Source organism: Actinia tenebrosa, unplaced genomic scaffold (genome assembly GCF_029948245.1).
Source record: "Actinia tenebrosa isolate PJP-AT-01 unplaced genomic scaffold, QUT_ActTen_1.0 PGA_scaffold5__44_contigs__length_20552954, whole genome shotgun sequence".
Lineage (NCBI taxonomy): Eukaryota > Metazoa > Cnidaria > Anthozoa > Actiniaria > Actiniidae > Actinia > Actinia tenebrosa.
This window is the reverse complement of record NW_028292582.1, coordinates 7,587,667-7,606,318: the sequence shown is the minus strand read 5'-3', so window position 1 is coordinate 7,606,318 and position 18,652 is coordinate 7,587,667. Positions and strand designations below refer to the sequence as shown.

At 38.7% G+C, this 18,652-nt stretch overlaps 1 protein-coding gene across 1 annotated transcript; it reads left to right on the top strand.

The window, feature by feature from the left end:
* Window positions 1–464: 464 nt before the first annotated feature.
* On the top strand, window positions 465–17,715 carry LOC116291319 (DNA polymerase zeta catalytic subunit). Its single transcript, XM_089037706.1, has 34 exons — window positions 465–824; window positions 1,227–1,301; window positions 1,733–1,814; window positions 1,911–1,995; window positions 2,673–2,781; window positions 2,860–2,957; window positions 3,405–3,509; window positions 3,592–3,676; window positions 3,756–3,832; window positions 4,040–4,126; window positions 4,279–4,395; window positions 4,932–5,184; window positions 5,310–8,600; window positions 8,684–8,723; window positions 8,793–9,605; window positions 9,688–9,819; window positions 9,896–10,178; window positions 10,290–10,600; window positions 11,081–11,341; window positions 11,429–11,511; window positions 11,768–11,929; window positions 12,122–12,179; window positions 12,445–12,524; window positions 12,628–12,697; window positions 13,138–13,245; window positions 13,332–13,441; window positions 13,521–13,635; window positions 13,779–13,916; window positions 14,250–14,440; window positions 14,528–14,635; window positions 15,125–15,244; window positions 15,362–15,434; window positions 15,510–15,671; window positions 17,099–17,715. Exons 1-34 carry the CDS (start codon window positions 496–498, stop codon window positions 17,246–17,248), a joined length of 8,361 nt encoding a protein of 2,786 aa, XP_088893832.1. The 5' UTR covers window positions 465–495; the 3' UTR covers window positions 17,249–17,715.
* Window positions 17,716–18,652: the final 937 nt, after the last annotated feature.

Below are 18,652 nucleotides of genomic sequence, written 5' to 3'. Positions count from 1 at the left end.
AAATTTTGAGAATTATTGGATATATATATATATACATATATACTGATATATATGTATCTTCCTTTTACGGAACTGTTCTTTTGTTCCCATGATCCTCAACGGAACACCCACTTAACAATATCTGGATTTACATGTGTGTATAAGGCAAGAAGGACTGGTTTGTTGCTAAGTCGCGCATGGCTACCATGCACCAGCCCGTTGGGTTCCTAAACCAATCAGATGGAAATTGCATTCATTTTCCTTATGAATCAATACGGGGTGAACAGGTGAAATTCAGGAACTGGGAAAATAATGTTTGAGTTCTATGCATGGGCTCAATTCTTTTTTCAGATAATGATAGCGGGGAAACGACCAGCTATGGTTATGGTGTCAGCGCTGCCCAATATTCTTCTACCATGATGGGCTTCCTTTGGTAAAAAAGATGCGAGCGAGAAGACTGGTTCGATTTAAAACAAACATGGCGGACGAGCTGTGTTCAAATTTTTGGCTTGAAAAATGTCTTTCTCTGTGAGGATTGTGAACGCAGATCTATACACTGCAGCACCATTACCAGGTTTTGATAGTATCTATTCTAGTTTTCGTGAAAGCAAGGTGATCAAAGTCCCTGTGATTCGTGTGTTTGGCTCAACACCAAATGGTCAAAAGACATGTCTTCATGTGCATGGAGTCTTCCCATATATCTACATCCCTTATGATGGCTCTCAGCCAACTGATTATTACCTCAAACAATTTGCTACAAGTGTGGACTTTGCAGTTCATGTTTCTTTGGGCAAAGCTTCATCATCAACTCGTCACATACATGACATAGTCATAGTGAAAGCAAGGTAAGCTACACGTCTAGCTTCGGAGTGGCTATTCGTACGTGAAAGATGTTGGTAAATATTCGCTGAACCAACTCCCGTACGAATAACAATCGCGAATAATTCGTACGGGAGTGACTCAGACTACATTGTCGCAAAAGTGAGTTGCTCGCTACTGAGTACAGACTCGTCAAATAAGTTTGAATCAAAATAACATCACTGACATGAATCGTCTAACTGGTCTAAACAAAAATATAGTTATTACGTTGGAAAAGAGAAAATCGACTCCCGTACGAATAGCAAATACAAGTCGCCGTACGGGCTGTACTGGTGACGTACGAATAGCCACTCCGAAACTCATTTTTTAAGCTAAACTGTTGAATTATGAATATTACACATGCTCAATGACAAAATTGCTTTACACAGACCGTTTTATGGTTATCATGAAGAGGAGAGAGAGTTCATGAAAATTTCTTTTTACAATCCTTTCATTGTTCCAAGGTAAGAATTATAATGGAACTGATATTCAACACGATAATGTTTATGTGCTTCATGGTGTCAATCAGCTGATCGTATCCCATTACCAGTCTACAATGACAGGCACTGCCCCTCATGTGATATCAACCAGAGGGAATTTAATTGCTTGATCTTGTCAATCAGCTGAATGAATCCGATTACCAGGCTATGATGACAGGTGAACAATGCACTTTATATCCTATCAACTAGAATTATGTTTAAATCATGTTGGCTCAGCTGGAATCTTATTTTTTTCAATAAAAGGGCCTCCAGCTAATCTTAAGTTCAGACATGCAGTGTCAAATGTTTTAATATGCAGTACTAATGATGAAAATGCATTAAAATCAAATGAAAAGCCAGTCTCGTATTATTAATTTTGGTATCTTATTTTTGGTATGTTTGTAATGCATATTCAGAGTAGTGAGTTTGCTTCAAAATGGTGCTATTATGAATAAAGTGTTCCAGCCTCATGAGTCTCACATTCCCTACATTCAGCAGGTCAGTTGATTATTTTATTCATAAAGTTTAATAGTTTTGAGTTTCTCGGCACATGGTTTTTTCACATTCTTATTAATTCTTGTTATTGACTTGTAGATGTTTATTGATTACAATCTTTATGGAATGAATTTACTCAATGCATCTTCAGTTAAGTTTAGACAACCACTCACACTAAAACCAGGTAATTCATAATTGTATGTTGAGAATGTTGAAATAAAAAAGAACAAAGGATGAATTTAAAAAAAGGGATAATCTAGGGGTGAAGCATAGGGATGAGGTGGAAGAACTGAGTCAATTTGATAGATAGAGAACTACTACGGAGGAAGGTGGAGCACAGAGATGAAGTGAATGAAGGTTGGTGCATAGGGATGAGATGGAAGAACCTAGACCATTTGATAGATAGAGAAGGTGGAGGAAGGTGGAGCACAGAGATGAAGTGAATGAAGGTTGGTGCATAGGGATGAGATGGAAGAACTTAGACAGTTTGATAGATAGAGAAGGTGGAGGAATGTGGAGCACAGAGATGAAGTGAATGAAGGTTGGTGCATAGGGATGAGATGGAAGAACTTAGACAGTTTGATAGATAGAGAAGGTGGAGGAATGTGGAGCACAGAGATGAAGTGAATGAAGGTTGGTACATAGGGATGAGATGAAAGAACTCAGTCAGTTTCATACTAGGAAGAACTAACTAAAGGTGGATGGATGGAGCCAAGGTGGGTGAAAGGTGGATAAAAAAAGGGATTGTGTAGACAACATGAGTGTAAAGATTTATTAATAAGTTTTTGTGTCATTGTACAAACCTATGTCATCATTTCATTTGTAAAACCACATTTTCTCTTCTTGTTTTCTGTGATTCAGGGGATGAAGAAATCTCCCATACTTCAAATGTTCCTGATTTGTCTCCTTCTACATTCAGTAACTGTGATAAAACTCAAAGTGTGTTTTGGTCTGAAGAGAATATTCCTAGGTAACAAGGCATTGTACTTTATGAAGCACACTGGCAGCAATTCCTGCTATAAATATCCTATCTTATTTCATTCTATAGCCATTTGGTGCATGATAATGAAGTAGAGAGATTGAGCATTTCTGAGCTGGAGGTGGATGTCAAGGCTGAGGACATCTTGAACCAAAATGATATTAAATGTAAGTGCTGGTGGTGATATTGATACTACTAAATTATATTTCATCTTAGTAGATTTGAGGCTTTCACATATGGTGTTAATTAAAAACTGCAACAGATCTAGTTGAAACATACACCTATTTCGAAAATCGTTGTTGCACCAAGAGCCTCAAGTAACAAGCAAGGCTCCAGAAAACGTCCATACTTTTAATTATAATTGATTTATTCATGGTTCATGCAAGTGGCTGTAGCTCTACATCATCTAAAGCAGCCTTGCTTGGAGCAATTTGTGAAGTCAATAAATGAAAATGCACCATGAATAAACTAATTACAGCTAAAAGTACCGGCGTCCTCTGCGGTCTTGGCTTGTTGCTTGAGGCTTTTGGTGCAACCATTTCTGAAATAGGTGTATGTAAATAAAACCTCAGTCCTCAGTATTATCAATTTGAATATTATATTTGATCTTGTAGCAAGTATTGGAACAAGCCCAGGGCTCGTTGCAATCTGGGAAGAGGAACGTGAAAGAAGAAAGATAGAACATGATGAAATTCCTCTTACTCCTCCTGTTTCTCAAGGTATGCTTTATAGAACTGCATTAAAAAAGATGCATGTTGAATGTGGTTCATAACATTTCTTTGTCATGCTTTCTCTTCAAAGATCGTGGAGACTTGCCATTACTGGAAGCTGAAGCATATTACAAAGAAAAGCTGAGGCAGATTATTGGTGAAAGAGATCTTGTAATGTATGTGTTGATCTCATGTGATCATAGAGGAAAGATAAATGTATTATATTAAAGACTTGTGCTAATGTTTTTTTCAAAGGCAAACTCACCCAGTTCATCAGGAGGGGGAAGAAATGCTGTCAGTGCAGGATAATGACAGCTCACCTTCATATCATGGTAAGACATGCATTGTGCTTGGCCGTGTTGATCTGTACAAAGATAAATTGTACAATAAACATCCCGTTACCATGGTAAGACATGCGTTGTTCTTGATGTTTGTTGAAACAAAGATATGCAATAGACATCACGTTACCATGGTAAGACATGCTTTCTGCTTGACATGTGTTGACCTGTACCAATTCAGCTATTCCTGATTGATTTCAGAAAAGTCAGTAAACGAACCAATAGTAAATGAAAACATTGTACAAGAAGTAGTCCAATCAAGTCAACCATCTATGTCTCAAGATCTAGGTATAGCACAGTCTTGGGTATCTATATAATTAAATATTATATCATAGTCATGGGTGTTGTCCATATCTTAGTCGCATGGGTATGTGTTTATTGTAGTAGTTACAGGTTGGCTGTTAGGTTTTGATTGTATTACTATTAATATTTTTCTGTAGATAATTCTACAGACATGGAAATGGTGAAGATGCTTGCCAGCTTAGCCAGTGATGATGATGTAGCAAGCCATACAAGTCTATCATGTATGAGCCCAGTCGTTTCTATACCTGATAGAGGTAGGTTCCCAGACCTCCTATATATCCTATATTTCCTATAATTTGTATAGGATCCTATAAAGAGCCTATATTTAAAGAAAACCTCCTATATTTCCTATAAATAGGACGACTACTGAGTGATACATTTACATTTTACACTGTTTAGCATATTGGGCGTTTTTTTTTTTTGGTTCTGTCTTTTTTATGGCTTATTTGGTTCTGCAAATAAATCATTGCCTGTGCACCCTCCCTGCAAGATCCCTGGTTGTGCCACTGAAAAGCTATTTTAGCTCTATAAAGTGCAATATATTTTTGGGAAAAATTCCTATATTTTCCTATTTTTAGAACTTGCACAGCCTATATTTCCTATCAAATTTGTCTAAAAAGTGGCTGGGATGCCTGTAATAATTAATATAATAGCAGTCATAAAAACCACAAAGAGACAGGCGTTTCTTTGGATCAACATTGCAACCATATCTCTTACTGATTGGAATTCAGCTATGGTTGCACCATTACAGAGATGTGTAATATGTTTCAACTGTAAACTTTCCACTTAGATTTTTTAAATGTTGAAGAGGAAGAGGAAGCCGAGGAAGCAGAAAATGAAGAAGAGGAATCTATATTGATGTCACAGCAGGTGTGGGATGACACAGATCCATTCCAACAACAAGATGCTGGACAAGATACTGGACAAGACACTGGACAAGACACTGGACAAGACACTGGACAAGACACTGGACAAGACACTGGACAAGATAAAGGACAAGATAAAGGACAAGATAAAGATGCTTTAATGTGCTCTCAAGTAAGGTATGTGAGTGGACTCACTGACTAATGGTTGGTGATTAAACCGACCTTATAAATATTTTACCAAATACACAAGTAATCTAATTGTTTTTGTCTAACAGGTAATTCTTATTTGTTGCCTGTTTCAGGATTTCTCAGTTCGATTTGGAAGGGCTGGAGGACAGCTGGGAGATACCACAACTGGATGGAGTCAACGATGATGATAACTTCCCCACTAGTAACGCTGCTATGACAACACGAAATAACAGAAATAAGACAACCCGAAGGCTGGGAATGTCCTCCATCAGGATTCCAAGGGAAACATGCACAAATAATAAAAGGAAACATGTGGAAAAAGTGGCTGTAAAGGATGATAGTAAATCAAGCAATGAGCCATTGACTTATTCGACATTCTCTCTGCAATTGAGTGAGACTAGCAGTTCTGAAAGTGAGAATCCCGAAGAAGATCTTGTAGAAAAAAAGATGTGTAAAAATAACAAGTCACACAAGTATGAAACAAGGAAAGAAGATGAAGAACTCAACATGAATGAATCTAATGTCTCTAAAGCATCGCATACATCCTATAAAGAACTCAAATCTCTTGTGTTTGCAGAATACAGCAAGTCTAGTATTAGGAAATTAGGAAATGAAAAGAGAAAAAAGCTCACTAAGGTAAAAAATGCAGCCATGGAAAAGAGGGATTTGTCGTTAACATGTAGCCATGCTTCAGGGATTTCTAAAGACAACAAGTTGTCTTTGACAGAAAATAAATCTAGAAAGGAACAGAACCACAGATACAACTTGAGAAATACTACACCATCTTGTCTGAAAGTCACTAAAAACACTAGTTTGTCACCAGAACTTGCAGATGATCATTCCTCTATGACTAATTCAAAGCTAAAGGATAGAATATATGGTGATAAAAGTTTAACAAGCAGTTTGGCTCCCTTATCTCGGCAGAGAAACAGGACAAATAACTTGCTTGATCTGAATGTGGTAGTGGATGATGTTGCTTTCTCGAAAAAGCTGCAAGATTTGTTCACGGCAGCAGTTAATCGACGTAAGTTTGCCCTTCAAAAGTCAAAACAGAAAACTTTGTATTTGAACTCCCCTCCCCTCAAAAGGAAATCAAGTAATGAGCCTGCGTCATATAAACCTATGATAAAGAAACAAACTCCTCCAAAAAAGTCGCCAAAATGTAAACGTTATGGTGTTCTTGATATTACTGTCCATACATCACCTTCAAAGGACGTGAAAGCAACTGTATCTACAGAAGATACCTTGCCTATCAGACGAAGACTCGTTGATCAACTTGAACATGCTAGAATCCCTTTTGACCAACATACCCAACATTCCCATATAAGTGAATCTCTTGGTTCTGCTGAAGTTAATTCTCGAGGTGGTAAACGAAAGTTCTTTGAAATATGTTCAAATGAAAATGTCAAGAAAAGATTATCTCTAAGACTGAAGAAAAAATCTGAATGTAAACCTGCAGAACTAACCACGGTGGATGGAAATAAAAATATTACCACTGGATGTGGATTTGCAATACCGGAAAAGCATGACATTGCTCATGATAATATAGGATACATCCTGGATAATCAGATTCAGGAAGGAAATCAAATACAGGCAGTTGAGATATCTCATGCTGTCACTTGTATACCCTCTAGTCCAGTTGAAGAAGTTTACCAATCTCACCAGGATCTCAGTGCTCCATTACTATTACAGCAGTCTGACACAGAGCCCTTGAACAGTGCCTTGTTTAATATGTCATTTCTGTCACCCAGAACCTCTAATTCAGACAGCTCTAGTTCTCCTCCCTCGCCGTCTACCCCAACAACTTTTGATCATGTCAATGATTCATGTAAATCGATAACTGATCAGCATTCTGCTAAACTTACATTGGTTGATTACGATGATTCTCTGGTCAATCTCCCAGATGCTGGGATTAGTAAAGCTGAGGTCAAAAATGAACTACACGCCGACCAGCGCACTTGTCGTCCTCCGTCTGGAGAGTCAGAAATGAAGGAAAAATCAAGGAACTTCTCAACTGAAATACCATCTTCTTTTTTGAATGAAGTTAATAGAATGCAAGACAAGCAGAAGAAAAATGAACCAATGAACACTCCTGGAGTAGCCTTCTATACTACACAATGCATTCACTGTGAAGAACGACATCAAGTGCTAACTTGCCTAAATGCCCTAAGACAATACTGCTTATTATTAGAAAACACCAAGAGAGCTTTGATGGGATATATTGATAAAGAAGAGCTAATTGAAAATGATTTTTGTCCATTAAATCCTGTTACAACTCATGCCAGCAAGGAACTTTCTACATCAGACTTGGAAAGGGATCAGCACACTGCATCAGTTACATATCAAACCAGTAAACATCTCTCTACACAGGACATGGAAATGGATCAGCACACTGTGTCAGTTACATATCAAGCCAGTAAACATCTCTCTACACAGGACAAGGAAAGTGATCAGCACACTGCGTCAGTTACATACCATGAAACCAGTAAACATCTCTCTACACAGGACATGGAAAGTGATCAGCACACTCCTTCAGTTACATACCAAACCAGTAAACATCTCTCTACACAGGACATGGAAATGGATCAGCACACTGCATCAGTTACATACCAAACCAGTAAACATCTCTCTACACAGGACATGGAAAGTGATCAGCACACTGCATCAGTTACATATCAAACCAGTAAACATCTCTCTACACAGGACATGGAAATGGATCAGCACACTGCGTCAGTTACATACCAAACCAGTAAACATCTCTCTACACAAGACATGGAAAGTGATCAGCACACTGCATCAGTTACATACCAAACCAGTAAACATCTCTCTACACAGGACATGGAAATGGATCAGCACACTGCGTCAGTTACATACCAAACCAGTAAACATCTCTCTACACAAGACATGGAAAGTGATCAGCACACTGCGTCCATTACATACCAAACCAGTAAACATCTCTCTACACAGGACAAGGAAAGTGATCAGCACACTGCATCAGTTACATACCAAACCAGTAAACATCTCTCTACACAGGACAAGGAAAGTGATCAGCACACTGTGTCAGTTACATACCAAACCAGTAAACATCTCTCTACACAGGACATGGAAATGGATCAGCACACTGCATCAGTTACATACCAAACCAGTAAACATCTCTCTACTAAGGAGGATGAATACAGATTGATTTCAGGGTTTTCCCCTGACCTTGGTCTTGTTTCAATTGATGACAAATCTTCTGTAAAGTCCGATGATATCGATTCTAGGAATTCAGTAGTTCTACTTCCAAAACGAAAACCTCCTACTACTGCAGAGTTAATGGAGACTGTAGAGGATTGTGGGATACCCCAATGTCATCACCAAAAGCCTTTTTATAGCAATCCAGATGATGCTCCAGAAACCACCATGTAAGCATTCCAAGTGAACTCCCTTTTATCGTGACACAAGTATTACAAACACGCTAATCTAATTATTGTTTTTCTCTTTTTAGGGATGTTGGGGGACGCCTTCTAAAAGTTCAATCCAAAGCAGTAAGTACAGTAGCTTTTCATAATGACACAATAATCTTAGCATGACTGACCCTTTTCATTGTATTCTAGGTAAAGAACCTCCCAGAGTTTGATACACGGAGCCCTGTGGCGGGAATAAGGGATTGGAGACAACTCCTTTGTGCTGACCACGAGTCTAGTTTCCTGAATGAGTGTCAACAGAACATGGGTGGTACAGAAGGATTCGTGAAGGAAATCGAAAATAATCCACGGCTAAGGCTTGCTTTTATGGATGATAAACCACTTGTAGTAACACCTTGTAAATTACCTCCTCCTCCTTCGATCGTGTCCTCATGGGTAAAAGAGAAACTGATGAAAAACAAGCTCTTGGTACAGGAAAAAGAAAAATATGGACAAAAAAGGGACCAGATTGATGATGACAGAGATCAAGAAAAGTCAAAGTCAAAACTTGATGATAATCATGCAAATGATTCTGTTACGATTAACCACCAAGAATTGACAAGTCCTTGTAGTTTATTTTCTCCAATAGAACAGAAATTCACTCTAGATGAAGCAAAACATACCAGAGATGATGAAGCATGCATAACAAGAGAATCCAGTCAAACACAGTCGAATGAACATTTGGGAAATCAATGGCAAGATAGATTTGGAATGGGAGTAAAACCTGATCTTGATAACTCTAAAGCGTTATATAAAGAACACTGTCCATCAACTCCATCTGCAAGACAATTAAAGTGTACCTTATTTGGTCCTCACCACAGTACTCCTATATTACCTGAAAATAAGATCAACCCATCCCAGTTACCTCTTCTTACGCCGATTATCGTAGGAGCTTCGGATAAGCCTCCAGAAGAAAGAACCAATAAACAAACTAGACGCCAGTTAATACTAAGCCAACGCAAGGTATTCCTTGTATGCAGTTGATATGCTATTGGGTGTATGCATGGTATCATTATTCAGTGATTTTGTTCTTGTTCTTTATCAGTTTGTCTCCCCTGATGTTCGATTAAGGTGTGGTGCCGATGCAGGATCTGAGATTGAAGGTCCTTCTCCCATAAATACTGGGGGTTTCAAGGTGCCCAAGATGAACATTCAGGAAAATAAACCATCTCATGAGGTGAGCCTTTGAATAGAGCTGCTGTATCTTTAGAAAAAAATGATATTTAACAAGTACTGACTTTGATTTTGAACAGGTACAACATCTTACCCTTCTCAGTATTGAGCTTCATGTCCGAACGCGAAGAGATCTTCGACCTGATCCTGAATTTGATTCTATCTGTGCTATTTTTTATCATGCACAGACGGATTCTTGTCTCCCAGGAGGTAAAAATCATCTCACAGGTGTCATTTGTGTTGATAAAGATTCTAATAAAAATAATAAAAGAACAACCGAAAAAACATCATCTGGCAGTGAACTTTTAACTTCAAGCATTGGATGTCAACAGAAAGAAAAAAGGCTGTTCCTTGAACGTTCAGGTAATTAATTTCAGAGTATAAATAAATGATTGCACACTGATCAATGATTACTAATGAATAATTATACTCAGTGTTAAAAGTTGAAATGTGGATATTTTATGGTTGAAACAGGTGTTACCAAGTATGTTACTCATTATGTGGATGAGGAAAAGGAACTTTTTGGGGAATTGCTTCAACTTGTTCGTAAATGGGATCCCGATATCTTGATTGGCTATGAAGTGCAAATGTTGTCATGGGGATATTTGATTCAACGAGCTTTAGTGTTTGATGTGGATTTATGTAAAATGCTATCACGAGTCACAGGATCTTCAAGTGAATGTAACATGGATGCCGAGAAAGACAAGTGGGGTGCATCACATACTTCAGAACTGAAAATACCAGGCAGAATTGTATTGAATGTATGGAGGTTGATGAGACATGAGGTGAGACCCTCATAATTTAATGCTGTAACCCTTACTCATGTATCTGATATCCATATATCTATACACCATACATATGTGGTGGATAGTGTACTCATGTATCTGATATCCATTTATCTATACACCATACATATGTGATGGATAATGTACTCGTGTATCTGATATCCATATATCTATACACCATACATATGTGATGGATAATGTACTCGTGTATCTGATATCCATATATCTGTACACCATACATATGTGATGGATATTGTACTTGTGTATCTGATATCCATATATCTGTACACCATACATACGTGATGGATATTGTACTTGTGTATCTGATATCCATATATCTGTACACCATACATACGTGATGGATATTGTACTTGTGTATCTGATATGTGCTAGATAGTGGAAGTGTACTCAGTCTTGCATATGTATTTTTTTAACTTCACACCTTTTATCTTTTATAACATCAGATTTGATATTTTATAGGTCACACTAAACACGTATACATTTGAAAATGTAGCGTTTCATGTATTGCATGAACGTATTCCCCTTTTCACGTATCGTTTGCTTTCTGATTGGTGGGATCACAAGACTGACCTGCATCAGTGGCGAACTATCAATCATTATGTTACTCGCTGTCATGGTAACGTACGGATACTTGAGCAAATTGATTTCATTGGTCGAACAAGTGAGCTTGCAAGGCTTTTTGGGATATTGTTTTACAATGTCATATCACGTGGTTCTCAGGTATGATGATAGTATAGTTTTGATCTATTTGGGAATGAACTTCTCTACTCAGTGTCCTACAACTAATGCTGCTCTTGATCAAAACAGTTTCGTGTGGAGTCAATGATGCTTCGTATTTCAAAACCCATGAATTACGTACCTGTCTCACCCAGCCACCAACAAATAAGCAAGTAAGTTCTCCAGATTTAACTTTAATTTTGTTTTAGATCCTCATGCAGGATTCTATTTTCTAGCATTGTGAGCACATAACTCACTGGCATCTAGATTTTATGGAGAAATATTTGAAGCTGGATTATTTAGGGACACCATCATAGCAGGAGCGAGGACAATGCATCAAATGAATAAACTCAATGACTATTTGAAGCATTTAGTACCAGTAAAGGTGTTAGCCTGCTCTTGTCTAATGATGTAACATTTATTTAACAGTATGCACGCACCTGAAGTGATCCCCCTGGTACTGGAGCCTGAATCCCGTTTCTATAGCGACCCAGTGCTTGTCCTAGACTTCCAGTCCTTGTACCCTTCAATGGTCATTGCTTACAATTATTGTTACTCTACATGTCTGGGAAGAGTGGCTCAATTATCAGAGTGAGTAGTTCAGTCATGCAAGTTGTGTTGTTGGGTGTTTCCATCATTTCTTGAGTCTGAGAAACAAAGTGCATTCTGGTCTAGCTTGGGGAGTACAAAAATAGATACTACATAGAGCAAACTAGAGCATGTTCATGCAACCATGTTCATTCTTATCTATACTTACTTGCATATCAAAATATCTGTGTACAGGACTGGTGAGTTCAAATTTGGTGCATCTTCACTCTCTGTTCCTTTTACATTGCTCAAGGTAAAGTCAACTTTCCATTCTTTAAAGTTCCCCATATTCATGTTTAATATCAAGTGTCTATTAATTACAATATATAAAATCAAAAATCAACTACTAAATTCTAATTCGATCTTTGGGTTTTCACTTAGTTTGGAGCCTAGCTCTGTTGTGATTGTCCCACGCTGTGATGCAACAGTGAAAGCTTTGTAGATTTTGAAGAAAAAATAAGATAATCAACTCATAGAAGGGATAGTTATTCACTGTTGTTAACTTTCCTTTGAAACAGAAAATTGAAGATGATATTCATGTATCTCCTAATGGAGTTGCATTTACGAAACCTAGAATAAGAAGAGGAGTTTTGCCTAGGTAAGAACCCTGACCACCACATTCACCAAGATAGTGATCTGTCTGTGCGATTGTAACTGAAATACTTCATGGGCTTTCTGATATTGGTTGTTTGTTAAAACAGAATGCTGGAGGCCATTTTAAATACAAGAATAATGGTGAAAAATTCCATGAAGAAATGGAAAAGCAATAAGGTATGCACTCCATTCTTGTTTTCTATAGATTCTTTTGAAGGGGATTTTCAATTGTGCCCTTTATGACAATAGAAATGCAAAATTTAACGAGGGAAAATTCATTAAACAAAAGTTATCTAACGTATATGGTCCTCAAAGAAGGGTACAGATAAGGTAAGAATTAAATGTTGGGGGAAGAGTGAAAAAGATGTAAGCATGAGACAGAGATGGTAGGAAAATGGAAGTGAGTTGTGACAATAGAATGAAAAATATTTATTATCTTGGTATTGTAATAGATAATACTCCTCCATTTGTCTCATGATCGAGGGTCATTTGTAGGAAGGAATGCTTTCCTTTTTGTTGTTAGACAAAAGGATAAGTATCATTTATTAATTTCAATAATGAATAGATTCATGCCTGAATTTTATAACTGCTGAGTTTGTATTCTTATTCTATCTCAGTCTGTCCATCGTATGCTTGACGCACGTCAGTTGGGTCTCAAGTTAATCGCCAATGTCACTTTTGGATATACAGCTGCACACTTCTCTGGAAGGATGCCTTGTGTTGAAGTAAGTGGCCAAACAAACCCCCAATACTACCAGATACTACAATTAATATCTATCCCTCATAATCATGTTTACTGATTTGATTCTAGATTGGTGACTCTATCGTTCGCAAAGCCCGTGAAACATTAGAGCATGCAATCAATGTAGTAAACAATACCAGTAAATGGGGAGCACGAGTTGTCTATGGTGATACCGACAGGTAAGCCATCCATCCCATCCCCTTCCTGTGTAAAAGTACCCGACTTTAACCAGATGAAAACTGGTGTTCTTTTCTGTAGTATGTTTGTGCTACTAAAAGGAGTTACCAAAGAAGAAGCATTCAGGATTGGACAAGAAATCGTGGACACGATTACTTCACTGAATCCAAAACCAGTGAAACTGAAATTTGAAAAGGTAAGGTTTTATAATAGAGAAGATGACAGTATGACCATAGTAAAACGTAGCTGTTTCACAAGGTCAATCCAAGCCTTGCTGTAAAAGTTTATCAGGCCATCTAGACCCTACCGTAGATATAAAATGGTGATTTTGTATTACAGGTATATTTGCCTTGTGTGTTGCAAACCAAAAAGAGATACGTGGGCTACATGTACGAAACATTGGATCAAAAAGAACCTATATTTGATGCGAAAGGAATTGAGACAGTGCGTCGAGATACATGCCCTGCTGTTGCAAAGGTTAGTGACAATAACTTTTTGATACTAGACAGAAAGACAGATGGTTGACAGTGTGGTGAACGGACAGATGGACAATAAGGTGGACAGATGAAAGCCTTACAGACAGTAGGATGAACGGACTGACTGACGGTCAAACAATGGCTATACATACACATGCAGATAAATAAATAAACATAGTATATATGAATAAATAGACAGACCGATAAACGAAAAGTAAAGAGAGAAATTAAGTAGTCAAATGGACAAACATACAGAAATACAGGTACAGTCAAATGTTGTCAAAAGATACAGCATACTAGTATACTTATTGCCATAATTCATTTTTGGATATAGGTACTAGAAAAGTCACTTCGAATAATGTTTGAGACAAAAGATATTTCCCTCGTAAAACGTTACGTTCAGCGTCAGTTTGGCAAGGTCTTGGAGGGCCGTATTTCACTACGAGACTTGACCTTTGCCAAAGAATATCGTGGCATGCCATCGTACAAGCCAGGAGCCTGTGTTCCGGCATTGGAATTAGCAAGGTTGGTAGTGGTTTGTGTTTCTTCTATCTACATGTTATGACAGTAATGTTTGTATTGCAAAATGTTTTATTACGGTGCTTGATTTAGGCAAATGCTAAAAGAGGATCGAAGATCTGAACCACGTGTTGGTGAACGTGTGCCTTATGTTGTAACGTATGGTACTCCTGGTCTACCTCTGATACGACTTGTTAAAAGGTAAACTACCTAGTATTTCCTAGCCTTCTCCCCTCATACAACATGGTCCAAGCTCTTGAGTAATGGGGGTAAACTACCTAGTATCTCCTAGCCTTCTCCCCACATCCAACATAGTCCAAGCTCTTGAGTAATGGGGGTAAACTACCTAGTATCTCCTAGCCTTCTCCCCACATCCAACATGGTCCAAGCTCTTCAGTAATGGAGAAGGAGGTGAGATCCAGGGGCATAGCCAGGATTTTGCCTTGGGGGGGGGGGGGGGGGGGGGACCCTTTTAAAAATATCAGTAAGTCATGTGGCTACATTGATGTTTAATTTTCTACTGCATGAGGATGGGTAGCCTTGGCCCCCCTGGCTATGCTCCTGGAATCAATACAGCATGGTTATTTTGCTCAGTAACCAATATTAATGGTGCATGGTAGTTCTCTACCACCCAGTTTTCCTACTATTTCTCTTAGTTAATCTCTTAGTTTGCAATTGATGATATTTTAGGCCTCTTGAAGTGCTTCAAGACACAAATCTTCGAATCAATGCCATGTATTACATAACCAAGCAGCTGATACCTCCTTTAAATCGAGTATTCACACTCATTGGTGTTGACGTTAAAACCTGGTAAATATTATAGTAATCCTTGTTTATAGTTCGTCAGTTTATCAGTATCGTATTCCCTAAAAACCTAATGTTATTTTATTTGTCATCAATTTTAATAAATGGTTTTATTGTCATAAGGTTCGCAGATGTACCTCGCATAGCACGAGTAAGAACACAGCCATGTGCCAGCACTACTCTGGACATCCCCAAGGTAAATAAAAGAGAATTAACAAAATGTCTGCACGTAACTGCCATGTTCAGTATATTTGATTCTTTCTTTTCATAGAAAACAATTTCTCATTACTTCTATACGACAAACTGTCCAGTGTGCCAGCAAATCACAACCAAGGGATTATGCGAGATGTGTTCCAATCAACCACAGAAGGTGCTCGTAATACTGAATGGCCGGTTAAGGAAGTGGGAAAGAAACTATCAGAATCTCACCCAGGTGAGTAAGCTTACTTTTTAACATGATCTAACGTGATGGGGCCCGTGAGACCCTCAACCACACCCAGGTGAGCATGCTTACTTGTTAACATGATCTAATATGATGGGGCCCATGAGACCCTCAACCACACCCAGGTGAGCATGCTTACTTGTTAACATGATCTTACATGATGGGGCCCGTGAGACCCTCAACCACACCCAGGGGAGCATGCTTACTTGATAACATGATCTATCATGATGGGGCCCATGAGACCCTCAACCACACCCAGGTGAGCATGCTTACTTGATAACATGATCTAACGTGATGGGGCCCATGAGACCCTCAACCACACCCAGGTGAGCATGCTTACTTGATAACATGATCTAACATGATGGGGCCCATGAGACCCTCAACCACACCCAGGTGAGCATGCTTACTTGATAACATGATCTAACGTGATGGGACCCATGAGACCCTCAACCACACCCAGGTGAGCATGCTTACTTGTTAACATGATCTAACGTGATGGGGCCCATGAGACCCTCAACCACACCCAGGTGAGCATGCTTACTTGTTAACATGATCTAACATGATGGGACCCGTGAGACCCTCAACCACACCCAGGTGAGCATGCTTACTTGATAACATGATCTAACATGATGGGACCCGTGAGACCCTCAACCACACCCAGGTGAGCATGCTTACTTGATAACATGATCTAACGTGATGGGGCCCATGAGACCCTCAACCACACCCAGGTGAGCATGCTTACTTGATAACATGATCTAACATGATGGGACCCATGAGACCCTCAACCACACCCAGGTGAGCATGCTTACTTGTTAACATGATCTAACGTGATGGGGCCCATGAGACCCTCAACCACACCCAGGTGAGCATGCTTACTTGTTAACATGATCTAACGTGATGGGGCCCATGAGACCCTCAACCACACCCAGGTGAGCATGCTTACTTGATAACATGATCTAACATGATGGGGCCTGTGAGACCCTCAACCACACCCAGGTGAGCATGCTTACTTGATAACATGATCTAACATGATGGGGCCCATGAGACCCTCAACCACACCCAGGTGAGCATGCTTACTTGATAACATGATTTAACATGATGGGACCCGTGAGACCCTCAACCACACCCAGGTGAGCATGCTTACTTGATAACATGATCTAACATGATGGGACCCATGAGACCCTCAACCACACCCAGGTGAGCATGCTTACTTTATAACATGATCTAACATGATGGGGCCAGTGAGATCCTCAACCACACTCAGGTGAGCATGCTTACTTGATAACATGATCTAATATGATGGGGCCCATGAGACCCTCAACCACACCCAGGTGAGTATGCTTACTTGATAACATGATCTTACATGATGGGGGCAGTGAGATCTTCAATCGGTTTTTAAATTTGTCTTTTTTTTTCAGGTTTGTTACCAGTGCTGTGCATCATCTGACCCCCGGCTGGGTTGTGTGTCCATCGATTGTCCAGTTTTTCACAAACTAGTCAAAACAACACGTGACTTACAGTCACAGCAATACTTACGCCAGCTTTTACAAGATCTCAAAGTCAACTGATCTTAAATAATAGTCTAGGCACGGCTAAAATTGAAATTATCAAAATGGAATGTAAAAGTTATTTTGTAACTATGGATATTGTAACTCATGCGCTAAGCTCAGCTAACATGTGGCAGGTGCGCGGTGGTTTTCGGTTACTTTGTTCAGATATTTTCTTCGCTTTTGTGAACTAAGAACATTAAAAGGCAATTCCTAGAGGACTCTTAAAGCACGCGAAATACATGGCTTCGTCTTAGTTAATTGCTTGTAACACAACTAGTGTAGTATTCTTCGTTTGGGCGTTACGTCATCGCGGCCATGTTGATACCATTTAACAGAAGTTTTCTCATTAGCATCCATTGTTAACGGTACCACAATGGCCTCCATGTTTTTATCTTTTGACTCTCTTGGGAATGCTTGCAACCCATCAATTCATCAAAGTAAAGAAAGTGCGCGGTTATTATCAATAAATATCATCATCGTCATCATTATTGGTATTGAGTTTTCAACTCATTAAAACTTAAGAATTAAAGTAAACTTGCCTATACAAGTTTGCCTTCATTGGTTTACTCCGATGAAGGACTAACGTCCGAAACGTCAGTTTCATTTTTACATACCATACGGTGTTACAAATTCTCTATCTATCAACTGTTTTACTGAAAACACCGACGCAGTTTACACTAGTTTTCACTAGTTTTCTACCTTATTCATTGCCTATACAAGAGTTTCTTTTTTCCTGATATATTAGCTATAAGACCACCATTGTTTCTTCTCACGTGGTGCACATGGAAACGCAGTAACGTTTGTATCAAGAACGCGGGCATTTTGTATCAAGAACGCGGGCATTTTGTATCAAGAACGCGAGCATTTTGTATCAAGAACGCGGGCATTTTGTATCAAGAACGCGGGCATTTTGTATCAAGAATGCTGGCATTTTGTATCAAGAACGCGGGCATTTAGAAATGATTGGGATCAACATAAGTTTTTCTTGTTTGTTCTTCGTTCTTTGTCCTTTTTGTTCTGTTTTGTTTTTTGCTTTTGCTTTTGCTTTCATCAGTAATAGTTCTTTTTTACAAAAGTCATAACTCATAACTGATCAGAGGGCCACAGGTTTGTTAGCATATTGCTATTTAGTGCTACCTTCAGTAAATAAAGAGTTTGTTATTATTATTAACTCTGGAAATACCCTACTAGTTATTAGTGTCATACGCGAGGAAATATCTGCTAACACGTGGTTGACTCGAAATACAAAAGAAAACTAGGTATTGGAAGGGTTTATAAAATATGAAAAAATTAACCTTGAATGCTGTATCAGGAACTTAAAAGAAGGAGAAAATATAGAAATATATATTTAAAAAAACATTTGTTCGTTAGGTAAGTTCCATTGCAAGGACAGAAAAGCAATGAATTCTACTTCCGGTGCCT

Bases quoted from the DNA above. Each gene is read 5' to 3' on its own strand.
- LOC116291319 (XM_089037706.1), top strand. From the start codon at position 496: ATGTCTTTCTCTGTGAGGATTGTGAACGCAGATCTATACACTGCAGCA. The intron at 2,958-3,404 runs GTAAGTGCTGGT...TTGATCTTGTAG, and splicing joins GAACCAAAATGATATTAAAT to CAAGTATTGGAACAAGCCCA. The intron at 8,724-8,792 runs GTAAGTACAGTA...ATTGTATTCTAG, and splicing joins TAAAAGTTCAATCCAAAGCA to GTAAAGAACCTCCCAGAGTT.